Below are 24,328 nucleotides of genomic sequence, written 5' to 3'. Positions count from 1 at the left end.
ATATTTACTATACATAATACACACCTAAAAAATTACAAAATGAATGTTAATGTCATTTTTTTTTTATTCTACTTCCCTCCGCAATATATTTATTTATTTACATTTCTATTAGAGAAATTTAAAAAATATCAATTATCTATGTGGTAATTTTTTTGTCACAATTAAATATATTTTTTATATTGGATTAAAAAATAATACTCCCTCCGTCTCAAATACTCTACAATTTTTTCTTTTCTATTTGTCTCAAACTCACTGCAATATTTCTAAATTTAGAAATAATTAATACTCCCTCCGTCCGTCCAATTTTTATTGTCCTAAAGTATATTTGCACAATTTTTTAGGTGATTGTTTTTTTTATCAATCGACAAATTTGCCCTTAATTGTATAGTAGAGATCAAAAGTAATAAATGAACGAAGGTAAAAATATAAAATTTGTATTTAAAAAAAGAAATAGGACAATAGTTGTTCGATGTCTCAAATATGAAAGTAGGACATTAGTTTGTGGATGGAGGGAGTGATATTTATATACATATATTAATATAACACTCAACTTTATCTTATCACATCACTCAAATATAAAAAAAAAAATAATAATAATTTATCTCTCCAATCACATAACTTAATATCCAAATTATCTCAAATTATCATATTTAATACTCTCTCCTAAATTTCCGTGCCAAACACAAATATTGCACAGTGTTTGAGACGGAGGGAGTAATATTAAAATTTTAATTAATAAAAATATACAAAAATAAATTTTTATATAAAAATGATTGACACGAAAACATACTTAAGACATATATAATAAATTTTTTCATATATATACATATATATATTTCAAAGAGTTACGTGGACAATTGCATGCCGAGGACTAACGCGTGTAGTCGCATTTCTGGCGACACGTTTGTCTGTTAGAAACGTGTCAATTTTACGGGGACAACCGCCAATGCACTGCGTACTACAAGTCACAGCTTCCAAACCCTAACCGCTGTCCATCTCCATCAGGAGCACGCAGCAGAATTAATTAAGGTCTGGTCGCCAATGGAGAAACCTCAACTACACAAAGAAGAAGAAGAAGAAGAAGAAGAAGAAAAAGAAAAAGAAGATACCAGAAAGCAGCAGCAGCAGCTTCCACACATATCGCCCATGGAACCGCTGACTAAGGAGGCTTACGGCGGCGGGATGTACGGCAAAGACGACAAACCGAATCTGCAGCAGCAGCCGCCGGCGAGCGCTACGCAGAGCGCCGACGGGCCGGCTGAAGCCACCGCCGCGCCGAAGCATACGCCGCCGCCGTCTACCGGCGACCGAGACCGCGATATCACTGGCCAATCTTACATTCAATAATTGGTTTAATTTGTTTGTATAATATAATTATGGATGTTAACACAAATATGTAGAATTTGTTTTTTTGAAATAAAATAAGTGTGCTGTAAATGAACATAATTAACCTTATTTATTGATGATAAGTTAATAGAATTAACTATTGGTAATTAGTTAGAGTAATGAATTCAAACAATTTACTAACTACACTTTCACTTAACAGGCTTTTATCAACCAGTTGCAATAATTTGTAAAAGAAAATGTGTATAATATATTTTTGTAATATATAGAGAAAATTAAATCGAAAAAATTGATGTAGAGGAGTTCTGCATTCAACGTTGGTGCAAATAAGTCATTTCAAAAATATTAGTTTGAGAATTTACTCACGAGGCCCAATCGGCATATTTGTTTGGGCTTGGGCCCATCCCAATGGGCCACTCGTTTTCTCATCCTCCGAAATCCTCGGACACACTGATCCATGTCCAAAGCCGGAATCTCTTTTCTAGCAAAGCCCAATTTCTCGCCGGCCACGGTATCGAACCTCTCTTCCCACCCGTCTTCCCATTCTCCGTGGGCGTCGCAAAGCCCGATAGTATTATTCCGCCACTCCGTCCAGCTCCAGTTTGTACTAAGCCCACTCAAAATGGGCTCAACGCAAGGCCCACTACAAATGGGCCTGCACGGCCTGCATTTTGCACCGCTAAGTGGGCCAAGGCTCGACATTGCTACAACAGGCACTCCAAACGGGCCCGGCGGGAACTCGTATTGCCGGTCCGTTACAATGCAAAAAGGGAGCCCACTGGTTGTGTATTGGACCCCTTGGGTTGTGAGTTGGGCCATAAAGGCCATCTCTGAGTTGAGTTGGGCCAGCCCGGCCGAGTCGAGCTGCGGAATCAAGGAGAGTCTAGATAGGGCCACCACGGATGTGTTGTAGTCACCCAACCCAAACCGGTCGTTGAGCCCACCGTAGGATGAGCCCAAAGGGACGACGTATTTACCCGGGATGAAATTCTTGGGGCCCAATGGGCCGGCCCAGTAGCCGTCGAGTCGGGTCCGGATAATCCAATCGTATGTAAAGCTGTTGTAGTCCTGATATTTATTGATCATTGTTAGACAGCCTTCCACCAAGTTGAAGTATTGCAAGAGACCCTAAGGAACGGTAGAAATGTTGATGTTAGTATTCAATATGGTAATGTAGCTTATGAAGTATATAAATAGGGGCAGTTACAGTGTTGAATTACAGTGTTAGAATTTTAAAATTCAAACACGTGCTGAGAACACACCGCAGCATATGATTGTTATCAGACAACACACAGTATTAATACATGCAACACACCGTATTTATTAATATAATACAAATATAACACATAATTAACAACATATGCTATAGTTTTATACAACACAAACAATAGGTGATTTCAGCACGCCACATACGGTTATACAATACACTTGTAATTATAAACCAACAACACAAATACAACATATGAACTAACAACACATATTGTAGTCTTATACAACACAAATAATAGTTAATTTTAGCATACCACATACTGCTATACAACATATTTATAATTATGAACTAACAACACATATCCTTATTATATACACAAATATGTTGTATGTAATAAAACTATATGTTATTTGTATATATTACGGGTACTGATTTTTCCAAGTCAGCGGTTCATACAATGCACGTTTAATCATAGAAATAATGAGTTAGGTAAAGGACTTTTGCATTGGTTTCTAATTAATGGCATTCCTAACCTAATGTGGTCTCGAATTCCAACATTGATGATCAACAATGGTTAGCATGAAGTGACTAACCAAAACACTAACATGCATTAAACATTTGCCAAGAAGGTAAAGTTTGTTGGAAAGGAATCAAGAATCACTTACTGCATGAATAACCTAATCTAAATTAAACCCCATTCTCCATTCTTCAAGAAATTGAAACAATGCCATATAACTATGCCATTGCCTATAAGATCCAACCAAGAAAGGATTCATTCATTACACCCTAATTTGGAGAACAAAAACATAAATGGAAATGGTTTGATGATGAACTAAAAAACTAAGATCAAACATAAGTTGCAAATGTAGCTAAACTACAAGAAATTAAGTTTATCAAAACCAATTTGGAGGCCACAAAATTAAGGACACAGAGAAACAAATTCACCAATGGCACTACTCAAATCATTCACCAAAATTGCAACTCTGTACAGATTTTGGCAAGAAAATCCATCAATCAATCAACAGAATGAATGAATTGAATATCGAAGAACAAGCAATCAAAAGTAAAGGCGGTTAGTTACCAATACAACAGAGACGGTTACCTGTATACCATTGGGCGAGTTCATGGCGGTGAGTACTCGAGAAGCCGATTCAGTCTCCGGTATGGAGCTAGGTTTGAAAATCCTAACGGCGGCGATTCTCGGCGCGGCGTCGAGCAACAAAAGCTTATATGCGTCGGAATCGAGCGGGGAATGGAGGAACAGGTCGGAATTCTCGTAGACTCGGAGGATCCTCTCTACAATCGAAGGTCCGGTCAGTTCGAACCTCCGTGCTCCGCCGACCAAACAAACCGCAATTCTAGGCCCTGCCTTGGCGATTGAAAAATTGCCGCGGAATATGGAATCAATTTTGGGGGAAACTGACAGTGAGGAGAAGGAAGTGGAGAGAGAGAGGAAGGCGATTGAGAAGAGGATGAACGTCGGGAGCTTCCAGTCGAGATCCAGCGCTCGTCTCCTGAACTGAATGAAGAACTTGGCAGGATTCTCCATGGTTGCATTGGAAAGCAGATTACAGTGGATCATTTTCGAGGAGCCTTCATAACCGAACTTCTCCTTCTTCTTCCGATTAACTGGCGGCGGAGACGATGAATTCTCTCAAGTATGAGTAGTTTGCTTCCACTTTTTGGAAGGTTTTCTTGGAATCGATAGAGGAGCTCAAGAACTGCAATGGCCGATCGAGACTGTCACTGATCTTCACTATAATATATATCTATCTATCTATATATATATATGCATACATACATGATACATACATATATCTTAATTTTTGAACCAATTTCTCAATAATAATAATAATGGAAAGTACAAATAAATATTTAAGGTATGTTTGAGTTAGTATAGACTCTGATATTTCCAAAAGTGATTATGAATTTAAACTCAGATATTTTCAAATTTTATCAGTCATTTATAATTAGTCTAATATAACTTGTCTCATGGTACTTAGTTTACGTACTATTAAATTATATTGAAATAATATTTATATTTTGCATACCCAAGACAAATAAACAAAAATATATCTTTTCGACACAGAGGGCAAATATATATAAATTTTGTTTGGACGACGTGGGAATCTGCAGTAGCTACCCGAAAGTGCGTACTGGATAAACTTTCAGTCGAACCTAATACCCTGCAAACCAAACTCGATGAAAAAGTCACATTAAGCGAACCATATGTGGCAGATGACCTGAGGCGTCCGGGTTTGAACCTATGACCTCACGGTTACAAATCCACCCCCTATATAAATTTTATTGTATATATTATATTGCCCATTAAATCTTTCTTTAGGTCTGCTAATTTTTAGGTCGATGGTCCATTGGTCCTCTAATTTTTATTCACAATGAAGTCATTTTTCCTATTTTAAATTAGTGAATAAAAATTACGTACGGTCGTCACAAAAAAGAGAACATTGGTATTTATCGACACGTATCAAGCTTTTCTTTATTTGACCTTTAGAAAAAGTAATTGTCCAACAACGTTAGGTAGATTAAAAATTTTACATTTATTGTTTGATTTTGACCCAACTGTCTCAAATTTCATGCACATATTTTATTTCATTTTATTTATCTATATAAAATTTCAATTTTGTGTTTCTTTAACTTGAGTTTGAAAAAAATCGATTTGGATTTAATATTAAAATATTTTTTTAAGAAAATTTGAAAAAATTTAGTTAAAAACCAGTTGAACTTTTTATTTAAATTTAAATAGTACTAGTATGAAATAAAACAATATATTTTAAATTTAAAAATGTATAAAAATCCCATAATAAAATAAATAAATTTAAATACAAAAAGAAGGAATCATTTATTACATAGAAATGAAATTTGAATTTGGGCCCGCGGAAAACGGCGACGTTTCCGACCTTTGCTCTTACTTTTCTGATTGGTCCTAACGTGTATAATCAGCTGACCTCGTACGTATTGAAACTGATCTCAGTATATACATATCACATTCATTTACGATACATACTCTAGCACCATTTTCGCATTTAATACAGTTTATTGGACACGTGTCCTAAATCGATTCCATCCTGTAATTAACCAAGTCCAAAACAATCCCGCCGCCAGTTCGGCGGTGCCGGCCGCCGCATTCCACGGCGAAACCATCGATAGGAAAATTGATATCACAGTCGTAGATTACGCAGGAGATAAATATTAAAAGAATAAATAAAATGGAAGAATTAAGCAAAAAAAGCAGAGCAACAAATGCGATACATGAACAGACAGGTTTTCAGACACCAATACAGATAATACAATCATCACTCCGAAGAAGGTGGCGGCGACGGCGGCGGTGACGGCGGCGCCGGCGGCGGAGGAGACGATCCAAAATCAAGCGACGGAAACACACCGGGAGGTCTTTCCCGGGGCTCAATCGAAAGCAGCTGAGTTGAGTCGCCAACGATGTCCGCCCATCCGTAATGTGGCTCAGCCCTTTTCGGACAAATTCAAAGAAGTTAATGTAATCGACGGCTACAATAAATCGAGGTACGATGAAGAATGTTTCTTACTCGTAGTATGTCTCTTCATCGACAACGATATCCCAGCTTTCGCCTGTCGTACTTTTGCCATACTTGTGCACTTTGCTGCATATCAAAACATAGCTCTTAAGTTCGGAGGTAAAATATGATTCGATCCAAAAGGGACGTCGTTGTAAAGATGATTTAAGCATAATCGAAACATTTCCAATTAAAGTGCGATAAATCATGTCATAACATACCCATTGCCGAAGTGCTCTTCTCCCCATGTCCTCGACCATCCTACGAGCATTGTGAAAAAATGCATTAGTCGGGGAAGGAAATACAAACATAAACCTAAAAAGTATCGTACAAAAATACGTTTATCTTGAAAAGGTAGTACTAATCAAACAAAATAAACAAAATCACTTGTGGTTAGAAAAGTTTGCACCATTCTCATTCATAATTTAGAAACTGCATCAGACTTTCTTGATTATAAATAATATTGTCGACAAATTATAGCAAGAACCGATGGATCGAACTTTAAACGGGAAACAATCGACGACTTACTCTCACCACTAGGGGATACATGCCAAGTTTCTCCTTGGCGAGAACCGATTCCCGCGAAAAACTTCTCTTCCCACTTGTCTCCCCATTTAGTTCCAAGTTCGGTCTCGGCCCATTTGTCCGTCCTAAAGAAAGAAAACTTCGTTAATCCATTATACTACTTCTGTAAAACTCTAAAAGTCCATTTATTTTTGACGTGTTTGATTTTTTAATATTAATTATTATATCAAAATATAGTACAAATTAAAAAAAATAAAAAATAAAAAAGGGTAAAAATAAGCAAAAGGTAAATGTGATACTTAGATGAAGACGGATGGAGTATCTTTTTAGAAAACGAAACAAACTTCATTTGGGCAACCGATGAAAACTTTAGCAAGTTAATTTGAAATGGCAGAACCTGATATCAGTCGATGAAGATGGGGAAATATACCATTTAAGGACCGATCCTCTTCCGTCGTAATGTTCTCCCCACTTCTCCCACCATGATTGTTCGTTCAGTCGGCCATACTTATGCGCCCCTTTCTCAGTCCAGCCTTTGGCGTCGTACTTCTCCCACCTGCTTTGAAAGAAGCATTTTAATCTATATATTACTCGGATCTTCTGTTCATCAAATTTCACAGATTTCACGTACCAATTTTCGTACCACCCAGCATTTTCTGTCCCCGACTTTGCTTGTTTCTGTGCGCTTCGCTCTATCCTAGCCAGATTGCTGCAGTTTAAAATGGAATTGTGATTTCGACATCATATAATAAGTGAGAATTGTAAAACATAGAGAGAAAGAGAGAGAACCTCCATTCATCCTGATGAAGAACTTCTCGCCATGTTTCCCACCACGAATCCCCTTCGGCATTTTTTCCAGATTTCTCGACACCTTGTGTAAACAAAACAGTATGAACTAAGAAGATGGGAGAGCAGGCTATTGAAGGAAGAGAATGGTCAATTATGGATCTACTAGAACATTGCCTCGCGAAAGAATCAAGCAGTAAAAGCGCAATCGAGAGACTCCATACCTAGCTCTTTGTATCCAGTCCAATCACTTTTCTCCCACCACTGTCAAGGAGATCAACAAATCCAATTAAATGCATCCACCTGGGATGATACTCAACCAGGTTATAAGATCAAGACATTATCGAATTATTGTACAGAACTAATCAACCGAAGAAATCTCAATACTACTCGTAAGTTCTACGAAAGAATTTCAGCGTTCTGAATGCTCCCAATACTGTCAAACTTAATTTAAGCGTATCCTTACGATCTAAAGTGCATTCTTTACTGCATTTATCTTGCAAATGTCAGAATAGGACTGAAATGCACGTCTACTTAATTTGTTTAACAGAATTTTATGCTGATAATAACACAGTAAAACTCTACAGTTAACATTTTCTCGGCATAAACAGTGAATTTAGTCGAAGGTTTTAACAAGACCACTTGAGAATTCACCATGACAAGTGTTCAATCAGAAACTTTACACAAAAGTGAATCCTCACCGTACAAGCCACTCAGCATTTTGAAATTGGAATTCTATCGTAATGTTTCAATAAACCGTTATGGACTGAATCGAATCCACTCCAACCAATCATACTTGAAGCTTTGCTTCAAATGTTTATTTTATATGTAAGAACAATGATACTGTCAAATCTAAACAGGAAAAACGAAAAGCAATAGCATACACCTTGTTGACACATACACATTCTAAGTTCTTGTATGATTCAAAAATAATTTCATCAATCGAACACATGCAAATATTGTCATAAACAAATTAAAACTATACAGAGCATGTGTGTGCAGTGTGTGTACCGTTTCTTTCCATTCTGAAGTACCATCAGCACTTTGACCGCCCATTCTAGTCCATCGACATCTGTAACCATTGTCTCCAAGATCTTCTCCACTTTCTCGATACCAAGTACTCCCATCTTCATTCGTGCCGGATTCACTCACATTTTCATTCAGCAGATTGATGCCCCAATCTTTCTCATTTGCAATGCCAGTGTCTAATGTACAACATCAGAGAATATAGAAACCCCAATAATTATTAACACAATACGACTCAACAAAGTTAATTACAAGATCCGAAACTATTCACTAATTTATCCAACAAAAATGGGGAATAACATGAACCAAGCATTTGTCCACATTACCATATCATTACCTCGTTTAGGGGGAGAGTCTCGTGATTGAGGACCCGAACTCCTCGGGGTACAACGAGAGAAAAACTTCTCTTGTTTGGAAGCATACCGAGATCTGCAATGCAAGAATATCTTGTAAACATCACAAACTTCATCAAATAGTAATCTTTTTTTACAGAAACTTCTATTCTCAACATATCAATTTCCTCTACCTTTCCACTACTCTCTATTTCCCATTGGCAGAAAAAATAACACATTTTCAACATTCATATCTTATTATCAGAACAAGAATTCAGAAATTGAACTTGATTAGCTGTTCCCTAAAATGATCTAAAATTTAAACACAATCCCTTCCATTCCATTCCATTCCATCTACGCCTCAATCGACAACATTTGAACAGGACTTTTACCAATGTCGAATAAAATTCCCACAGACAAAATAGGAGCATCAAACAATCTGAAAGAGAAGAAATCGAAACTTGGCAGAGAAATGCAGCAATGGAGGAAAGCTTACTGAGGAGAAGCCATGGGCATTACGGGGGTCCGAACGCGATAATTAGGCCTCTTACACTCATCGAACTTCTCAGCGTTCTTTCGAATCTCGGAGCAGCAACAATTGACGAGTTCATCTTGTGCGAAGAGCAGTCTCTTCTTCCTCCGCACCTCCAAAACCACCACACCATTTTTCCCGGCGAGAAACCCTACATCGGCTCTCCTCAACAATCTCAGACTAAACGGCGTCGTAAACCCCCTAACGGCCACCATTCCTCCTGCTGCTGCTGCTATTTACACTAACCCTAAAAAATTCCACATTAACCAGTAATAATACAAACCCCCAATTTCACTAATCGAAACCCTAGATTCCCGAAACCTCCACCCTTTTTTTCTGGCTGCTATTCGTCTCTCGAGAGACGAAAATAGAAAAGGGCGAATGCGGGCATTGGAGGAGGGAGCCGATTGCTGTGCCCTGCCCTGCCCACCCGCTTGCCCTGATCAGCTAACTGATTATTTTATACGAACGCACAACACGAGAAGACAAACGACAATTTAAGTATTTGCAAATACAACAATACACATATACATACACATACATACATCTATATATATATATACTCTACATATGTATTTGACAAGAGAAGAGTGATTTCTGGGTGAAATTTGAAGAATGAAAATACAGGGAGGGGGAAGAGGGAGAAGATGAGCGGCGTGGGTGATTTCAGGCCTGTACCGCCACGTCGGCTCGAATGTAGCGACTGTTGTTCTTGGTCGTCATTCTGCACTGGCTGGGATCTCTCTCTCGGTGCATCCCCAGCCACATTGATTGATTTGTTATCTGCGGCGGAACAAACTGTTGTCCGAAATCTTGGATGGTCCTGGGACCTCGGGACCTTTCACGGATTTTGCCTAGGCGGCTAGGCCCTTCCCTATCCTTTGTTAGTTTTTTTTGTACAGTCCCCACGTGAGTGTCTTGAATAGAAATAGTTCTGAAGTTTGGGGCTTATTTTATAATTTGTTTTTAGTTTTTCCTTTTACTGTATAATTTTTTTTTACATTGTTTTTTTAGTATGAGTTATTATTTAAATTAAAAAAATTCTGAAAAACACAATTTATATTTTATATGATAAATCTAAAAATAATAATGATAAATAACACGAAAGTAGATTTCAAAATACCACTACTAAGTTGGAGTACCTGGGATATGTTTTTTTGTCATTATTCTTTCTTTTTTCATAAAAAAATTATCAAATATTATTTTAATTTAAAATTTTATTATTTTTAAATTCTAAATTCAAATCCAAATAATAATAATAATAAAAAAATCCATTTTCGTATCATTTATTCATTCAAGAAGTTATTGTATGAACGATGAAAATGAGTGCATTGTAATTTAATGAATGGTCACAAATATGCACATATATATATATATATATTGTGGTGCCATATCAGGAAATAAAGGATTTCATGTTATCATTAATTTTTATCACATGTTGAAAAAAATATTATAGTGTCATTCAATAAAATAAGAATCTTATTATCTTAGTATACAATTCAATGATTCATGTTATTAGAGTAATATCATATTTATAAAAAAATTAATGAGACGTAAAATAAAGTATTGTGAAAAAGTAAATGGATGAATTTCGAGATTTGTAAGTAAATATAAAATTAAAATATATAAATAACAGAGTATATAATTTACTAGAAATAAAATTGTACTGTCTTTTATTTTTTTTGTTAATATATATAATCCAAACATAAATTTTGCGTATTTTATGATAAAAATAAGTATAATGTGCATGGGGAAAGCAATGGCGTGTAGGTGACATTGAAGGCAACGGTACAATTGTACCTCCTCATATCTTACCCACATGCATTTTTATTTATTATCGCCCCATTCATCATGTTCATGTCATGTGCCTCACTCTCTCACCTTAGCATTCAATGAATTTTAATTTAAATTGAAAATAAATATAATATTTTGTAATATATATATATATATATAGTTAGAAAATGCAAAATCCTAAAATATAGAAAAATAAAACTCAATCAAGCTAAAATTGAACATTGGCCAGATGTGTGCGTACGTATAAATCCAATTGAACAAAATATAAATATATATATATATAGAAAACTGAAAATACTTGTATTTTAGAATATTTTAATTTTGAAAACTTGGAATGAAAAGGTAATATTTTAAATAAAAAATACTTATGATATATATATATATTCATAAACTATAAATAAGACCACAAACAAAAAGACACCCTAAAAAACTCCAAAATGAGGGGGCAAGCATTACCATTAGTAGTCCTCTCCTGGTCAGTCAATCATCTCACCAGAGTGACGTGTACTCCACGTGTCACCTCATTCGGATAAACCCAACAACTGCCACGTGTCCAACAAGATAAATACATGACGCAGCATTCTTGGCGTGGAAGCCCGCCACGTGTCAAAACAAAGTTCCCCTGCCCTTGGACGAGGAAACCACAATGACTCACCAACACACCACCATCCATAGAATAGATAACCTTCATGTCACCTTCACTCACAAATCCATTCTTTCGTTCTCCACCATCCACACTTACTTTATTAACAAAATATTTCAGGAAAAAAACATATGTATAAAGAAATTGAATAAAGGGGGACACTTTTCAGATGCATAACCCACAGGTCAAGACAAGACAAATATATTCAGACCATAAATAAATAAAAATAAATAAACATTTCAGAGGATAAGAGTATATGATATGATTGATGTCCAACAAACTCCCCATGTGCAAGTGAGAAATAACATAAAATTCAACTTGCATATAATGTCAATGCAGCAGAGCAGAGCAGCAGAGGATGGATTAAAGATGGATAGAAATGGGAATCTGTGTGTGTATGTGTGTAAAAGAAAATCCCATCTTACAAACAAACAGGGTAAATTCCAAAACAGGCAATCAAGATTTGTCTCAGCAGGTTGGGATGGATCAAAACCAACTAATGTTTAATATTAGAAAGAAAGGCAAAAGTGAATGAGGATATTGTTAAAGATATGTCGGCTCTAAATTTGCACTTACTGTTTTTATCATTTTCTAGAGAGATAAGGCTTTATTGATTCAACCACCACCTGCATCCAATGAATTGAGTCATCAACAAGTGGGGAGCAGAATTCAGTGACATATTGTGTATATAGAGAAGAAATGCATTTAAACAATGATGAGTTTTATTGAATTTCTGCCATCTATGGTAATGTTCAATAGTGCAATCTTTTGGAGTTCAATCCAAGAATGGGACCAACTGGACTTTCCTTTTAACCCTAAATTCTTTCTTCAAATTGTAGTTTTGACATTGAGAATGAAAGAATGAAATATGTTTGCTAATAAAAACATTGGTGGGTATGTATATTAAAGACCAAGAATGTATGAATGATAATACTTACTCTTCCATCATAAGACAATGATGCAAACATCCATGGCTCCCTAAAACTCCAAGCGAGACCTGAAAAATGGGCAAACGAACAATTAAGTAAATTCCTGAAGGCAGCTGATGCAAAATCCAAAATTTGCACAATTACCATAAACACTGTCTTCATAGTCGTTAAAAGAATTGAGCAATGGTTCGACTGTCCGGTTTGTTGACTCTATCAGACTAGAAGAAAAAGGGGGGAAATAATTAGCACCAATATCCGTGTAATCCCAGAAGACATAATGGCAACTAAATGATAAAGCTCACCTCTCGTGTCCTGAATCATTCGGGGTGGGCGGCAAAGCCAACCACAAATTTACAGCAGAATCAGTTCCCGCACTCTACAATTGCTTTTGCATAATCAGTGATATATCAACACATCTATACCAGATATAATTCTCATTTTTTTCTGAACAGTAGGAGAATGAATCTTAGGATACATTTAACTGAAAGATCTTAAGGAGAAGAAAATAATAGACAAGGATTTGAAGAATTTCAAAATTTTACATCTTGTAGAGTGTGTGAATATAGAATACAGAAACTATTTATAAATTATTGTAACACTATAAAAAAATGAGGTTTGCAAGACAAATAGTGGTAAGAATCACTTTGGAATCAGAGAGATCTACATGAGTTCATATCTCATTTTTCCTCTACTTTTTTGGAGTGGAAAATGAATGCATATATAAGCCACTATTTGCACCCCTTCCCTGTCTTCTTTAATTAAAAAGGTTGAGCATTTTCTTATAGTTAAATCACCAATATAGCACACCCGCCATTTTCTATATTACCACCTCTTAAATCTGTAGGACCAAACACAGAGTTAAGTTCACTGCCTTGATATCAAACTGCTCGGCTGAAGCAATTAAATCTTCCAGTATCTCATTAAGGACAAAGAATAGACATATGTTTGTTTTATTTAGAAAAGATGGGAGAGATCAAATTATGCAGGGAGAAAGTACCAGTATCAAGCCTTCATACTCAGGATTGCATTTCACATTCCATGTCCTGTCAACAGTAACACAAATATTAACCCCTCAAGCGATATCATAACATGATAGATGCAAATGCATGAAAAGATGAAAAATTTAAAAACATAAATAACAAAACAAAATAATAAACCTAGGAAAGCAAAGGATAAACCAAGACTCAGCACTTGTTCTGACAACATACCAGTGTGAATGTCCAGGGAGATCTGCTACTGGGAACTTAAGCTTTCTAAGGTCCCATATATGAATGCCGGACTCTTCTTCAGCTGTTACCTAAGAAGCATATACCATCAATCTCACAAGCACATAATAATGAGGATGTGCAAAGTGGCAAATTTAGGTAACAAGAACATTTCAAACAACTTTGACACTTAAATGCTGGGTTTTCCGCACCTGAAGGTTCAATCAAGTATAGAAAGTAAAAGGAACATGTAAAGCAACAAGGCATAAAAGAGGTTCAAGGGCCTCATCACATTTAATAGGACCCTAACCTATTCCATATGAGAAGTAAGAGTGCTACTATTGTTTGTGTACGTGTGTGTGTGTGTATGCGCGCGTGTTTAACACTGGCTGACTGAGAATATTGTTAGTGGTTTAGATGGAATATTGACAATGGGTGTGTATAACTAATCTTACGCCAAAAATAAATCAATTAATAAGTAAAATAACAGTAGGATCCAAAGAAATTACATTAGTTCCCAACAATTTAACAAACCCACATTAATATTTTATAATTATTAAAATGTTACAGCACTAAAAATTTCCATCAAGTTTAAAGCATACTTACAAGCATGTACCTCTTTTTCATGTTATAGTCTACATTGCGGACATGGGCATGCTCAATTGAATCAGTTTTCCTGCAGGGAAAATTTCCATCCTCAGCATTGTTATGCAATTGCAACCACACAACAAGTGTGACTAAGCCAGACATATCTGAGTGTAGACTAGAAGAATAATGTGGCTTAACTACATTATTTCTTGTAAATGATCATTGTTTTTCTAATTCTTTATGTTTTTCTTTTTTAAAAAGTAAGTTACCTTACACTAAAAAATCATAAATTTATGAACGATATACTTCTAGGATTGAAGTTGAGGAAAACCAGAATAAATCATTTCAAGGAATTATTGGTTCATGGCACTTGGTGTTGCAAGTTTCCTGTCCTTACAGAAAGGCCATGTTACATTCCAGAACAGGGCAAGACACTAATATATATGGTGACATCAATGTGAAAAGAGTCTAGAAATGGTGGTATGGTCCTTGAGCATAAGGTTTAGTGAGTAATATTAAATATTACTTGGAATTGAATTTGATTGGGAAGTACATATAGAATAAATAGTGAATTTTGAGTTTCTTCATATTTATGTAGGAAAGTGAATTATTTTGGATGAAATTGTATTTGGTGAGTTAAAATATTTGTGGTAAATTGAAATAGAGATCGTTAAAGAATAAAGTACAATATAAATGTATCTTGTGCAATGTGGAGAACAAGTACAGCAACATTATTTGCAAGGTGGGCAGGGCAAAAGGTGATGAAAAATTGTGGCATCATTAACCTTAACAAAAAAATAATAATAATAAAATCAAAATCTACACTTGCAACAAGGTATGAAATGGGATAAAGATACTTCAACTTAAAAATCTTCAAAAAAAAAAAAAAAGAATAGAAAGAAAGAAAATAGTAACTTGCTCGTACCTCATGGTCCTCAAATCCCAAAATTGAACTGATGAATCACATGTTAAAGAAATGGTATTGAAGTCGTGGGGATCCCATGCTCCACCATTTAAATAACTAAGCATACCAGCTGATTCTTGTGATTGAACCTAGATTACATAGCAAGACCTGATAAGAATTAACCAAAATATCAAAAGCTAATGTTTATGATCTATATTCCAATCACAACAGTATAATTAAGTGATGAACACATCAGGATAAAAAGTTTGGAAAAATATCATCTATGGAAGGAAAGGACTATTAATGTCAATATTCAAGTGGAAAAACAGATGGGGGAAACATAAATATAGAAAGAATAGTGTTCAATTAAAAGCACACATGCAATGCAAGATAACATGCAATGGCATAGCTAATAGCTAATGAGAAGAAAATGAAGAATCAACACTAGTACTAATAAATTACAAAAAGCAACGGGCCGCTAAGAAAAATATCAAGATCACGGCAACACGCATTTAGAGTTACAAATCAACCAAACCACAACAACAGACACTGTTAAATTGTCTACGGTCTCGTGCCTAGTCTACCCGGTTCAGAAACAGTTTTAGGTATATGCAGTTACCAATCCCTTTATACAGATTCTTAATACCTTAACAGCTTGTGCATCTAGGGGTGAAAGTAAATCATATACTTGATGTATTTTACTTTCATGAAAGCACGCCAATGCAATTCTTATTTCCTACAACACCTTATAGCCCAGTTTGATTTTTACCTTTACCCTTCCAATATTCATAAACATAAAACAGATCATTCATTAAGCAATCCATGAGGTGAAGAATTAGAGATAGGAAAAATGACAGAGCAGGTCATATAATCATGCTACGTTGGAAATAATACAAACTTGATTTCTCCTGATGAATGATAACACCTACCTGGGCAGTCTTCTTTGAAGTATCTAAGTTCCATAGTGTTAAATTCTGCTCATCAACGCTAACTATCTTCTCATGCCTTCCAGTAGGCCACCAGAGTACACTGCATACAGCATCAATAGATATATAAGGGCATTAGATATCTCCTCTAATAAAATTCAAATATTATAAGCCCAACTCAATTTGGACACTTATGTGAATAAAAAGTCAATAAAACAACATCATGTATCATTAATCAGACCTACTTCAGATCTAACTTAGTTCATCCAGTAAATATATACTCACCACCTAATCTTTCCAGTGTGCCCATCCAGAGAAGCAATACTTTCCAATTGAGGAGAACTCAGCTCACCATACAACTCAGGGAATTGCCACACTGCTGCTCCATATGTTTCCCCTTTACGTCAATATTAACAGACACGAAATTTATCCATCATTGAAAGGATCTAGGTCAATACTTCGAAAGCAAGCTTTACAAAGAACATTTACATATCAAAGTTTGTTGGGACAAGCAAAAACACAGACATCCTTAGTAAAAACCATTGGGGTTTATGGATTATGGTTTTAGTTAGATTTAGATTGCCTATCAAGCACTACTTAATAAATCCATGGCAAGAACACTACACACAGTACATCATATTTTGCCTAACTGCACCTTCACGTTGACACAATTGGATGCATTTACAGTAAACTCCAATACCAGACAATCAACAGCAGAAAATTCCGAAATTACCGGAAGAGAATACTGTGGAGAAAATCCGCTGATCAAAAGGACAAGAAGCGAGATCCCAGATTTCATTCGGATGCGAAAACAAACCCTCACAGATCAACTCATTCCCACCAGACGAAAGCCTCAGCAAATGCACCTGCAACCCCACACGACACAGAAATCAATCGGCAAAACACCCCAACAACAGAGAACTAATTAAGACAGAAATTTAGACCACCTCGTTTTCTTCTTTGAGGCTGAGCGTACCGGTCAGGAAACTGGTATGATCTGTGTCCGCCTTCACATCCGAAATGCATCTCGCCTGAAGCACTCAATTTCACTTGAGAAAATCATTTTCCTTTCAAAATTATAAATCAGGGTGGCTTATCAATCTCGGAAACACTGACCTGATACTTGAGACCATAGCCGATTCCCGTTGCTCCACCTTGCATCTTCTTCGCATCCGTCGACGGCAATGGCTACCTACACAAATATCTCACCCACAAACCAGATCTAAACTATGACTCCTATATGGATAATAGTCTGTAGCCTATAAATTGGGCCAAATGTATCACCATTACCCAAATGGCCTGATGTGAGGTGATGACCCAACTCACAAACAAGACTCATCAGAATCTGTAGCAGTTTCTTCAAAATTTTACCAATTGGGTCGGATTTGTAATAACCCAGAATTCAAAAAGCAAGAATATTGTTTTTTGAGAGTAAAAAATTGAAAATAAACACCCCCAACCCCCCCAGTCCGTCTTTCTTTTACATAGTTGACTTTGTATAAAAAAGTCAAGACAACTACAAATTTATCATTTATGTAATAGAATATCATAAACAGAGCATATGAAGGCCAAAAAACCCATTGATACAACTCTCAAGGGGCACCTTTTTGTGTGTCAAATATGATACAAACCCATGATCAGCCTCAAACAAAACCACAATCTTTAACCCTTCAAGGATGACTGCAAAATTCTGTGCCTATTTTGCACTCTTAGGCTGGCCAAAACTATCCAAACTAAAAATACCAAGGTGAAAGAACGACAGTATACACAGTTCTAAAACTACCTAATCATATATATATGTATGTCCGAAAACAAGAAAAAACAATATGTTTCTCAGCTGTCCGGGCGGGAGGAAGAAGCCCGGTCATTCATCAATGGCAGCTCTTATTTTCTAAGTCAAGGAATGTGGTGGAAGTATGGTTTCCGGCATGCCTCGGAGCAGAAAATGAGGAAAGAATTTTACCTTCAGGTGGTCGGGAGTTGCCCAGAAGGAACTAACTCTGCTGTTGAGTTAGACAAATTAGGGGATCTTTTGTCAGCATGATGGTTGCAGCAGTTTTTCAATGGGTTGGGGAATCGTCGGATTCTGACTGCTGACAACTTGGGAAGAATTGAGGTGAGTATACTGTATTCAATCTGAGAGCAGTTCATCCAGCTCCGGCTCCTGATTATCGTATTCTGAGCTTGTTTCATTGAATGAGCTACCAAGCAGATTCAAGGGATCATCTTCATCTTCAGGATCAGAGAAGTCGGGTTCATCATTGTTTGTGTTTTGATCTTCATCTGCTGCATCGGTGTCTTTTTTAACTGGCGGGGATTCTTTTTGAACTGAATCTAACTTTGTTTTTGCCTTGGCATCTTCACAAATGCAAGAAGCCGGGTTTTCGTGAAAAACTCCCCGGCCAGGCCTCACTTCCTTAGGCTCCCCCATAAAGCCTCTCTGAAATGTTCGTGTACTCGAGGCAAATTCGTCCCAAGTCATGTTGTCCCGGTTCAGAAACAGCTTGTATAACTTCTTTGCATTCGGGCGAATTGTGGGTTTGTGCCCAAAATATCTCCTGAAGTCAAGAAAACCTTACTCGGTAAATAACAAGCAAATACAAGGCATCCAATGCTAATTCGAAATAGAGTATACCTTCGTCCTGCTAAAATTTTTGCCATGTTTCCGTTGTTATTTGTAACAAAGACATCACTTTCATCGCACACTATAAAGTCCAATGCAGCCATACGAGAAGAAAATGCAGAAAAGGGTGCCAATTCCTCTGGTTTTGCTAGGGTATCTTTTGAATAGAAGTTAGGAAAAAGGGCCTTTAATGGAGCCAGTGATGATTCTCCTCCGTATACTTCCCCAGATGCAACATAAATGTAAGTCTGTTGGTCATACCCGAGTGCTTTGAGCAGAAGACCAACTTCCTCAGGTGTAAGTGGACATCTTCCTTGCCTCCTCTCCCTTTCTGGATTATGTTTCTGCATATTCAATCAAGACAAAGTTGAATAAAGACTAGCTATGAAAACAACAGCTCGACTCTTCAACTATAATTACCCAATCAAAATGTCACTACATAATAAAACAAAGGCTGCAAAGTTTGAACATTTCTGCAACCAGCTAGCCACAAATCATTCAAACGCATCTCCATATATTTTCCACAATAATGCAGTAATACATTCTATAAAGTCAGAGGAGCATCCCATCAATCAACAATCTAGCACCACCGGAAAAGAAAGACAGAAAAATCATTATCTTAAAAATGATTGTTCAGATCATTTTGATAACAGTGACTTTTACAGAAATTTCTAATAGACTAATTAATACTTAATTGTGTTTCTAAAGAATAGAATTGAAAGCATTACATGTAAAGTCTTCCATCTCCGCCGTATTTTAGACAATTCTGTCCTCTCTTTCTCTCCTCCACCATAATAACATCCCGAGAATGCAAGCATATCGGGTTCATACCTGCAAATATTCAACACAGATAGAATGAACAACAATATTGTGTCCTCATTTTAGAAGTACTCAACACTATATCACGATAAAGAAGAAAGAAACTTAGATTCCAACCCAATCCAATTAATCTTTGAGAAATCAAATCTCTTAAGAAGCTTGTGAAAGATTATTAACCTCAATCATCAACAGATGGAAAGAGAAAATGTACAAAATTGAAGAACCACATACTGGATATATTAGAACTTTTCAAGACTCCAAAAGTGCAAACAAAGGGTCTAAGCAAAGGATAAAAAATTGATAGTATGAAATATGGAATACATACACCTCTGCATTCAGAAACTGTGCTTGTTATGCAAGTTGAAAATGAAGCAAGGAAATAAGCTTGAAATTGGAAAATTATGGAAATAGGTGTATGCACCTTAGGTGGAGAGCAATATAATGCTTGCTCCTAGCCCTCATTCTGTGGACCAATTTTGAACCCATTTCGAGGATAGGCATAGTGAATCTCAAGGCATGATAGTTAACTCTACACCTAAGCTTTTGCAGATCCGTGCTCAATCTATTTGAAAGTCTATAGTCAAATTTTGTCAGCTGAACAGCCTGAAACATAAATGGACCATTTGTTAATTGTATGAGTAATGGAACCAGATACAAAATACAAAATACAAGATGCCACGAACGGAACCATGTTGACAATGCATCTTCTATACACAAGTTAGACTAGTTTCACTATCATATGAAAAGAATGTTCAGCATTGTACCACAAGATGTAACAACGGAAATGACCTGATATGTTCTTCAGGTACACTAAAATCAGTAAAGAAAATATTTAGTAAAAACATTATTCAAAGAGGGCCCGAAATAACGGCACTGTAGCAACAGCAAAAGAGATTGGTACTCGAAGTGCTATTATGAATTCAAGACAGTGATCCACCAAAAGAGTAGCAATCCTTCCTATTGTGATGTTTTCATTATCATTGATTCCCTGAATGCATCAGTAGTTTGGGAACTTTGTAATTGTGGAGATATGAAACATGGCACGGCATTTGACAACTCCACATATGGAGCCAACACTACACAAACTAGTAAATTGATAAATGACACATGATCAGAGAGAATTAATTTTTGTTTCTCTAATCCATAATATCATCTTTGTTTTTTTCAGTGTGTCAGACAGATGTGAAACATTAGCCCAGTCATGACAAATAGGTACAGTGACTTTTTATTACCAAGTTTTATCTGAAAACTTAGTGTATATCTGAACAAACATGCCAAATTATGCAAGGACCAGATTGACTTACATGCTTCTTTGCAAGGACAGGTGTTAAACGACTAACATAGCATTGCTCATTGCACTTTCTTGGCACACGCATTGTGTATGGATTCCATATCTGGCCTCTTTTTCGAGGAAGCTCTTTTATGATTTTTACATCATCTTTCAGATATGATATAAACCAATCAACATTGAAGATCTCTGAAAAATTGCTGCAACAGAGAGCGACAATGAATGCCTAGAAAGAATTTATAGGAAAATATTCCCAAGAAAAAACATAAATAAGAATTTTACGAAAAATGCACCAAACTTCACCTAGCATCCTTCCAAAATGACTTTGGGTCCAATTTTGGGACAATGAGAGTAGCATTCAGAATGCGAGCAGCAACAACAGCATCAGTAATCTGTTCAGAAAAGGTAACATAGTAACTAACTTTGATGCCTACTATTTCGGAGCTCAGAAGTCAGGACAACATGGCCCATTCAAAACTACAGATAATTTTATAGCACATGATACCAATTAATGTTCATAAGCAATTAACAATTATATAGGAACACACATAATTTAACCCCAACAACAGGAATTACTTTTCGAATCATGCTCTGGAATTCTAGTATGACTATAATAACAATCGTTTCTCGCATTTATAGCCAAAAAATTTTACACTTTCTCGACTACCTTGCTCATAGGACAAAATCCAAGCTTACCACATTATTGTGGTCTACACAAGTGCTACATTACATGATAAGGACAAATACTTTAGAGAATGATGAATCACGTCAAACATAGGAACTTTGAATGAATGCATTGTCAGAGAATGATTGCCAACAATCCTATAGTCACCAATATCTTGCTTCAAACACACACTGATTTTTAAAGAAACATTTCTATGAAGGAAACTAGACCCAAAAAAAATATTTTTCCATGTAATAAATGATAGATGCTGATGTAGCTCCATAACTACACTACCCATTGAAAGGCCAATAGTAGACTATCATCTTTCTATTTTCCAACATTCTCTGATAACAACGGCAGTGACAACAAATAATCAAAGAGTACAAACATCCTTTTCGTAGATTCGAAGATTCTTGCAATATAGAAGATATCCATCCCTCCAAATATATGTGAAACAGAAGCAATAATTACCCCAGTTCTTTGCTGGTTCAAGCCTCCGCTGGTTGCAATAGCCAAATATCGATTAGGTTGGATTATAGCAGAAGCTTCTGTTCATCAAAATTCAATAAACAACAATTGCTCAAAACAGTAAAGAAACAAGGCTAGAACAATCAATGTAGCGCAAATTTAGCAAAGTTTACATACTTGCAAATTTAGCACTGGCGTTGCTGCATCCGTAGTAAAGCCCTGCGTTCTTCGTCCTCCATAGATCGCGTTGATTTACTCCTCTACTGTTCTAGATCTCATCACCCAACAATAATTATATTTAGCAGATATCCCGGATCCAATCAATCGACATTTCACGCATCAGCATCGAACGAAAACCAATCAGAACCAAAAATAAAAACAAATAAGAAGAAGAAGAGCAAAAGGAACTAACCGAAGAAGAACCACTTAATGCCAGAGCTCCATTCCCTCCACTTCCATTTTCATTTCCCTCACCAATGACGCTATTTATCTACGACAAAAATCGCACCAACACCGAATCAGAAACACCATAAAAACAACAACAATAAGAAGGAAACTATTACGAAAAATACTCGGGGTACCCTAGAGCGGAAGATGTGATCATTCTCGACAGGCGAAGGCGCCAGGAAAGAGATGAAAACGAATAGGAGTAGAATGGCAGCGGAAACCGCGGCTATGGCGGGGATAAGCCGGCGACGGTATTGGTGGCGCCGCCGCTGAACAGCCATGATACGCAATCTTGAAAAGAATATTTTGGATGAAATTCACGACGAGGAGGAGCACAAATCGAGGGGAAAGGCAAAGTCAGTCCATGTGCAATTGAGCGGAGCAAACAATCATTTTCCTCGAGTCCTCTTGGGGGAGCAACCATTCGGACCTTCACATCTGGACCACATTCACAGTAAACGACAAGGATTTTCTGACTGATGCTCAGGAATCAAATTGACGATGGATGAGCGAGGGAAGGGTCAGCAATGCCAAGATTTTCTTTTTTCCTTTTTAAAATTTTCACTGCACAGATCGGGAAAAAGGGGAAAAAGAAGAAGAAGAAATCGATTTGGGGTTGGGGGATCACAATATTTTGATGAAATTTAGGGTTCTTACCATAAACAATTACAGCTAGGCTACAGGCTGCAGCTGTCCGGATTTTTGTACAGTTTTACCGCACCGCATCCACAGCCCAAATTAATATTAATCGCTGGATTTCATTTAACCTTGCGATTGATTAGGGTTTGTTTATTTTTGCATTTCAATAATTATAAAAAAAATAAAAAAAATGATATATTAAAGAAAAAATAATAAGTTATTTTTATATTCATTAGAGGTATTCATTAGTATTTTTAAACATATACCATATTATTGTTTTATTTTATAAGATATTAAAATAAAGTTTTAAATTTTTTATATTTTAAATTTTTTTGTTTGAATAGTCATCATCATATTTATTTTTATTTTCTTTAATAAAAGTTTGTTGGATTAGGCCCACTAAGCCAACAATGCTATGGAAGAAATGCAATGGAAATTTTATCTCAATAGTTCCAGAATATGGAAAGGATAAGTTTGAAATTAAATGTTAAATGTTAAATTTTTATTTAATAATATTTTGTGTTTTTTTAATATGAATTTATTAAAAAATATAAATTTTAATTTAAAATTATAATTCATTAGACTAATTACGTGTGACAAATAAATTTATCAAAAATATCCAAACTTAAATTTATTACTTTACAATCACGAATTCATTCGGGCTAATATAATTTTTTATTATTGGCACAGTTTATTACCCTATCAATCCACCAAAAATATGTTTTTATCTCTTTTATAATTTAAAAGTAACATGACTACAATTTTTTAATGAACAAACAAAATATAATTTTGCATAGCTAATAAACAATATTTATATTTATAAACATCGAGACTACAAAAATTCAATCTATATTTCTTTTCTACAGAGAGTGTACATTTGACAGTCTATATTTACTTTTCTCGGAAATTTAAGAAATAAAAATATTTTTAATTTATTAAATAATTCAAAATAATGTAAATATAATTTTTTGTTTTTATTTTCGGTTAATTCTCCTAAAATTTTTATTTGACAAATTATTTTTCTTATCGGTTCTCGTTTATATATTTGTTCATTTTAACTCTCTATTTATTCTTTACAACTTCTC

General features: G+C 35.8%; 5 protein-coding genes across 7 annotated transcripts; 1 reads left to right on the top strand and 4 right to left on the bottom strand.

Moving 5' to 3' along the window:
* The first annotated feature begins 984 nt into the window (after positions 1 to 984).
* LOC127256882 (uncharacterized) lies at positions 985 to 1,410 on the top strand. The gene has a single exon (XM_051283108.1). It carries the CDS (start codon positions 1,042 to 1,044, stop codon positions 1,345 to 1,347), a length of 306 nt encoding a protein of 101 aa, XP_051139065.1. The 5' UTR covers positions 985 to 1,041; the 3' UTR covers positions 1,348 to 1,410.
* Positions 1,411 to 1,466: 56 nt separating this feature from the next.
* LOC127256881 (uncharacterized) lies at positions 1,467 to 4,267 on the bottom strand. The gene is made up of 2 exons (XM_051283107.1): positions 3,657 to 4,267; positions 1,467 to 2,472 (listed from the first exon to the last, which is right to left on the bottom strand). Exons 1-2 carry the CDS (start codon positions 4,134 to 4,136, stop codon positions 1,690 to 1,692), a joined length of 1,263 nt encoding a protein of 420 aa, XP_051139064.1. The 5' UTR covers positions 4,137 to 4,267; the 3' UTR covers positions 1,467 to 1,689.
* A 1,488-nt stretch (positions 4,268 to 5,755) lies between these two features.
* Positions 5,756 to 10,200, bottom strand: LOC127257338 (uncharacterized). Of its 3 annotated transcripts, none has more exons than XM_051283716.1 (11): positions 9,271 to 10,200; positions 8,780 to 8,871; positions 8,428 to 8,621; positions 7,641 to 7,680; positions 7,420 to 7,501; positions 7,262 to 7,339; positions 7,061 to 7,189; positions 6,640 to 6,755; positions 6,327 to 6,366; positions 6,118 to 6,192; positions 5,756 to 6,040 (listed from the first exon to the last, which is right to left on the bottom strand). In XM_051283716.1, exons 1-11 carry the CDS (start codon positions 9,519 to 9,521, stop codon positions 5,869 to 5,871), a joined length of 1,269 nt encoding a protein of 422 aa, XP_051139673.1. In that variant the 5' UTR covers positions 9,522 to 10,200; the 3' UTR covers positions 5,756 to 5,868. The 3 variants fall into 3 exon arrangements, with proteins under 3 accessions (XP_051139673.1, XP_051139671.1, XP_051139672.1); XM_051283714.1 differs by having other exon boundaries at positions 6,634 to 6,755; positions 9,271 to 10,196; XM_051283715.1 differs by having other exon boundaries at positions 6,634 to 6,755; positions 7,061 to 7,186; positions 9,271 to 10,189.
* A 1,745-nt stretch (positions 10,201 to 11,945) lies between these two features.
* On the bottom strand, positions 11,946 to 17,596 carry LOC127257061 (WD repeat-containing protein DWA2-like). The gene is made up of 13 exons (XM_051283341.1): positions 17,412 to 17,596; positions 17,243 to 17,326; positions 17,029 to 17,161; positions 16,581 to 16,692; positions 16,299 to 16,398; positions 15,391 to 15,518; positions 14,484 to 14,553; positions 13,881 to 13,969; positions 13,670 to 13,715; positions 12,975 to 13,048; positions 12,817 to 12,890; positions 12,682 to 12,740; positions 11,946 to 12,369 (listed from the first exon to the last, which is right to left on the bottom strand). The coding sequence occupies exons 1-13, from the start codon at positions 17,454 to 17,456 to the stop codon at positions 12,328 to 12,330; spliced, it is 1,056 nt and encodes a 351-aa protein (XP_051139298.1). The 5' UTR covers positions 17,457 to 17,596; the 3' UTR covers positions 11,946 to 12,327.
* A 261-nt stretch (positions 17,597 to 17,857) lies between these two features.
* On the bottom strand, positions 17,858 to 23,255 carry LOC127257060 (O-fucosyltransferase 16-like). Its single transcript, XM_051283339.1, has 10 exons — positions 22,739 to 23,255; positions 22,570 to 22,647; positions 22,335 to 22,425; positions 22,161 to 22,237; positions 21,329 to 21,417; positions 21,042 to 21,225; positions 20,159 to 20,340; positions 19,647 to 19,749; positions 18,931 to 19,262; positions 17,858 to 18,853 (listed from the first exon to the last, which is right to left on the bottom strand). The coding sequence occupies exons 1-10, from the start codon at positions 22,883 to 22,885 to the stop codon at positions 18,427 to 18,429; spliced, it is 1,710 nt and encodes a 569-aa protein (XP_051139296.1). The 5' UTR covers positions 22,886 to 23,255; the 3' UTR covers positions 17,858 to 18,426.
* Positions 23,256 to 24,328: the final 1,073 nt, after the last annotated feature.

The sequence above is a fragment of the Andrographis paniculata genome, unplaced genomic scaffold, assembly GCF_009805555.1.
Source record: "Andrographis paniculata isolate CXL003 unplaced genomic scaffold, ASM980555v1 Contig57END, whole genome shotgun sequence".
Taxonomy (NCBI): domain Eukaryota; kingdom Viridiplantae; phylum Streptophyta; class Magnoliopsida; order Lamiales; family Acanthaceae; genus Andrographis; species Andrographis paniculata.
The sequence above is the reverse complement of the archived record's forward strand: the minus strand, read 5'-3'. Positions and strand labels throughout refer to the sequence as shown.

Coding starts and splice junctions, on each gene's coding strand:
- LOC127256882 (XM_051283108.1), top strand. CDS start 1,042: ATGGAGAAACCTCAACTACACAAAGAAGAAGAAGAAGAAGAAGAAGAA.
- LOC127256881 (XM_051283107.1), bottom strand. CDS start 4,136: ATGATCCACTGTAATCTGCTTTCCAATGCAACCATGGAGAATCCTGCC. Junction 2,473..3,656: donor ACTCGCCCAATGGTATACAG/GTAACCGTCTCT, acceptor ACCGTTCCTTAG/GGTCTCTTGCAATACTTCAA.
- LOC127257338 (XM_051283714.1), bottom strand. CDS start 9,521: ATGGTGGCCGTTAGGGGGTTTACGACGCCGTTTAGTCTGAGATTGTTG. Junction 8,872..9,270: donor ATGCCCATGGCTTCTCCTCA/GTAAGCTTTCCT, acceptor CTTGCATTGCAG/ATCTCGGTATGCTTCCAAAC. Junction 7,502..7,640: donor GACTGGATACAAAGAGCTAG/GTATGGAGTCTC, acceptor TGTTTACACAAG/GTGTCGAGAAATCTGGAAAA.
- LOC127257061 (XM_051283341.1), bottom strand. CDS start 17,456: ATGCAAGGTGGAGCAACGGGAATCGGCTATGGTCTCAAGTATCAG. Junction 16,399..16,580: donor CACACTGGAAAGATTAGGTG/GTGAGTATATAT, acceptor TGCTGTATGCAG/TGTACTCTGGTGGCCTACTG. Junction 12,370..12,681: donor CATTGTCTTATGATGGAAGA/GTAAGTATTATC, acceptor CATTGGATGCAG/GTGGTGGTTGAATCAATAAA.
- LOC127257060 (XM_051283339.1), bottom strand. CDS start 22,885: ATGGCTGTTCAGCGGCGGCGCCACCAATACCGTCGCCGGCTTATCCCC. Junction 22,648..22,738: donor ATCACATCTTCCGCTCTAGG/GTACCCCGAGTA, acceptor TTTTTGTCGTAG/ATAAATAGCGTCATTGGTGA. Junction 22,426..22,569: donor CATTAAGTGGTTCTTCTTCG/GTTAGTTCCTTT, acceptor GATGAGATCTAG/AACAGTAGAGGAGTAAATCA.